Below are 4,383 nucleotides of genomic sequence, written 5' to 3' on the forward strand. Positions count from 1 at the left end.
GCAGGAATGGGAAACATACACATATAAACTCATAGATGAACTTGGTCACAAGAACCTTTAAACTTCCTCATAAACTGGTAGATTCTGGGGCCTACCAAGGGCTTGCAGAATACCTCTTTGTTAAAAACACCGCCATGAGAACAGAAAGTAGGGAGATTTCCTTGCTTATAGAGGACTTCAGCCATCATTCAGGAGTGCCTTAGGAAACATATTCCTAGGGCTCATAAAAATACTTTGTGAGAAGCAAATATTGGGAAGCAAAGATCATTAAAGGGGGACAATATTCTCAAAAGCACTTCCCCCAGAAGGGCAGAGTATTCCCCCCTGAAGTTTTTACAAAGCACCTAACCCAAGTCCCATTACATGTCTCAATTTAACTAAATGCCGCAGCCCTATAAATACTCTCAGGATATTTTCAGGCACAGAAGGATAACCACATTTGGCACACGCACAGCATATGCGTTTGCCCCCCCCCCCTTGGTTGAAAACAACATATTCCCTCATAAGGTAGTATACATCAGTAGATTCCCAGGTCACTCAGGCCTGTATTCTGCAAGATAAACATCTTTATCTTACTTGAAGGTGGAAATAATTATGAGATTTTCTTGTTACACTGACGACATTGCTGACTTTAGGGCTCCTCTTGAAAGGATTTCTACTCAAACAAGGTTAACAACAACCACGTTATGAGGAAGAACCTTCCCTTCTCTAGTCCATCACTCAACTCTAATAAAAATAAATAAATAGATTACCTTCTCCATGCAGCAAAGATGGATCCAGCAATTCCATCATGTATTCAATTTCAGTATCCAGCTCCAGCATATCACACTGGGCTAGTACATACGTCAACACAGGCAAGAAGTCATCAGCTCCATACAGCCTCCCTAGGTTGAAGGAAACACAGAGAGAGATAGACAAACCACACCTTTTTACCAGTTTCAGTGTTTGAAAGCAAAGCATTATTTTGCTGCCTTCACTGACCAGTACGTTTGTATTACTCTAGAGCCTCCTGTTACCAATGTGCAGCAAACAGAATGTTATCTGACACTCACTGGAGAGAACACCACCACCAGCTTCATCCTGTACTTCTAACAAGCTCAAATATGATGATGCACACCTTGAGGCATGCGAGGGAACTCAAAGACTGGGCTCACCTGGGCATCAGCTCAACTGGTAAACTCACAAAAGGCTGCCATGCCAGTCTGGCCTGACTGCCACCACTGCCTACAAGATGATGAATAGGCATTTTCTTTATACATGCAGGGACAACATACACTTTCTGGAAGGACCCAGCCACAAATACCAGTTTCTGAGTCGGAATCCCAGCAGAGACGCCTGAATATGAAAGCCTATTAGATTTGACATGAAAATTCAGCTCGTTTCCTTGAGAGCACAGTTTAAAACATCAGTGAGGAAAGCCTCATACCATTCCCAACTAGCTGGTGAAGCATCATCGGCAATGGCAGCATGCAGCTAACACACAGAGACTGTGCTGTACCTAGGTCTGTCTGTGCTCCTATCGCTTTTATTGCATTTAAACTATCTGTTTAGAAAATACTATGTGGCCAAATCCCTGGGTCTGGCCAAACTGTGTTCATTGCAGAACTGGTGCGATGGTCACTTAAAACCACCAAGAGCAGGAGCCAACTTAAACTTTGGGGAAAATCCAGGTGCCTAAAGGGCTGATATCTAAAGTTACACCAGCTAAGGCGTACCCTCCAGGTATTACACTATTATCTGTCTGAGAGTACATGACAAAGCAGATACTCAGAACAGCTGCTGCCTTGATGTCCTGTTTTACAAACTTCACATGACAAAAAAAGACAACCCAAGCAGCACTTGCCACGTCTTAGCCCAAGCCCCTCAGTGGAACAGTTAATCAGCAGCAGCCTCTCAAGTATTTTTCTTCTGCATGTTGGAAATACCTTACTCAATGTGAGATAACACAGCATGGAGAAAAGAGTTTACAGCACTTCAGGCCAAGATTCCTATACCCATTTTAAACCGCAGGATTTTGTACAGAAATAATAAGCTGGGCAGCAGCTTGGATCTAAATCTTGCAAAAGTGCTTGGGGTTCTTTAACAGCCACAACCTTTTGCCATTTATCTCAAATCTCAAGAGAAAGTAGATGTCTTGATCAGCACTGGATCCAGCTGCACATTCAATGCTCACTTACAAAGAAAACCGTCAACCACCTGCAGCAGCTTATACTTGCTTAGGGAAAAAAATCCTCCCATTACCACCAGCGTTGCTTCACCTTAGCTGGTCACCTACCACAGCAGTGTATGATAAGATGTCAGGCAACAGAGTCGCACCTATGAATTCATGCCATCCAGCACAGCATTTTAATTGTGCCACTGACCACTCAGCAGGTCTCAACCGATCTGTAGTTACATTTCGTTATTGAGGTTTCAAGGTCACTTTTGGACTCTTGCTACAGTGTAGAAAGAGGTGTTATTTCTGTTCCAAATACAGGAAAGAAAGCGTCCAAATGAGAACGTTCAGAGGCATAGCAAGCCCAAGACAATGGATCAGAGGCTGCTTTTCTCCACCCGCTAACGCAAAGCCCTTGTAGTTGTCACATTGCATACACGCTATTGAATTAACTAGAGCTAAATACAGGGTGTTACCCCTATTACAATTTAAAAAAAAAAAACAAAAACCAAAAAACAAACTCATTTAGAACCAGTGTCAAAATTCAAGGCTCACAGAACAGCCTTTTTGACAGCCAACTTCAAAAGCCTACAATTAAGCAAAGCTGGGTGGTTTTTTTAAGCTGCTTCACAAATTCAGTGTGAAGCAGAGTTGTAAAATGTGCTGCCAGATGCATCAAAGATATCAGGAAAGAAGTGGAGAGGAAGAACCCCTCTCAAATGGGCAAGGAGATGCTATGAGAGTTCCAAGAGAAGACGACGTATCTGCAGAATTGGGTGGTCCAATTTCTTCCACCAAAAGACAACCCCAGGTTTGGAATATCAGTGAACTTGAACCACAAGAAGCACCATACCTGAGTTATTCTCCATAACAGTATAAATCAATTTGCAAACTCTCAGCAGCAGCATGACTTTCTTTTCAGGTGAATACATTTTCTGCATGGTCAGGAACTTGACTTTAATTTTTTCAACGTCCACAAAGTCTGGTGTTGGAACAAACACGCCCAGTTCCTGAGGATTCCTCTGCCGCACCAACTGCAGGTTTTCCTTTAGCTGTTTCCAAGAACCATCCGCAGTATGGAACTCTTTCAACATCGCTTCAATGTGGCCCTTCAATGGCTTCAGAATGCACTTATGCATGGCCTTCTCCAGGACAACATCTGCAACGGGAAAACACAAGTCCAGCTGACTTCCTCCTCTAGAGCAGAGCCAGTATTAATATAACCATTCCCAAAAGAGACACTGTAGAGCAAAACGTACTCGCTAAGGCTTATTTATTATACAAGCTGAGTTTCCAGATGTTTGTTAACAAGAAAACAAAAGGCAGAGAAGAATCTGTATTCCAATTTTATTTATGGCAATGTGGTAAATACAAGAAAACCCTGGAGAGACAGACTACAGACTATCACCCCCCCCCAAAAAAAAAAAAATATCAAACTGTGACTCCATTTAACTTTTTCTTCTGTTGGCCAGAAGTCTGAGTTTTATTTTACTTTGAACTTAGACTTTAACTCCCAAACTTAAACACAGTCAAAAACGTAACTTTTGTCTGTTTTGGCACGAAAGCCCATCCTTTCTGCATAGTTTCCATCAGAAACTATAACTCAACCAAGGTCTCCTAAAACTTGGCTCAACTTTGTCAAGATCTTTATGAAGTTGGACAGATTATGGGCTTTAAACTATAAATGAAAACCAAGCTGTGTTTGTCCAGCTTCGGATTTCATCATGCAAGCTTCTATACAGCTTTGTCATCAAGTTTGAAGTTCTTTGTTTGGCAATAGCGTGCACGTGGCACAGTAACCACTAACTTAGGGTTGTTGTTTTTTTTAATTCTTGACCTACTCAAGTTTTTCTTTAACAGTCATTCTCCATTTTCAAAGTAGGGACCACATCAACAGAGAAAGCTCTTTGCTAAACATTTTCTCTGCAAACCTTTACTTTATAAGCTAATTTCCCCTCCTGCTTAGCATCGCTACAGCAACACAGCTTACATTAATAATTAGCTTACATCAGTTATTTGTACCATAGTGTTCTCCCACAAGCACAAAAGAAACTGGGGACTCTTCAGCCCGGCCACTACAGTAACAGACTAGCTGCCTTGACGGTGGGGCAGGACCAGAGCCTAGAGTAGGCAGATGTGCTAGGGGAGCAGAGTGACCAAGAGCAGAATGAGGAGAAGCTGTGTTACTGCTAGATCACGTTTATACCAGCTAGCAATAGACATTCCTG

General features: G+C 42.2%; 1 protein-coding gene across 1 annotated transcript in view; it reads right to left on the reverse strand.

The window, feature by feature from the left end:
- Window positions 1-4,383, reverse strand: part of RIN2 (Ras and Rab interactor 2) — a 39,842-nt gene that overhangs the window by 5,235 nt on the left and 30,224 nt on the right. The window contains 2 exon segments of the mRNA XM_009885990.1: window positions 753-884; window positions 3,009-3,314. Of these exon segments, the coding sequence (XP_009884292.1) occupies window positions 753-884; window positions 3,009-3,314 (438 nt within the window).

Source organism: Charadrius vociferus, unplaced genomic scaffold (genome assembly GCF_000708025.1).
Source record: "Charadrius vociferus isolate BGI_N301 unplaced genomic scaffold, ASM70802v2 scaffold455, whole genome shotgun sequence".
Taxonomy (NCBI): domain Eukaryota; kingdom Metazoa; phylum Chordata; class Aves; order Charadriiformes; family Charadriidae; genus Charadrius; species Charadrius vociferus.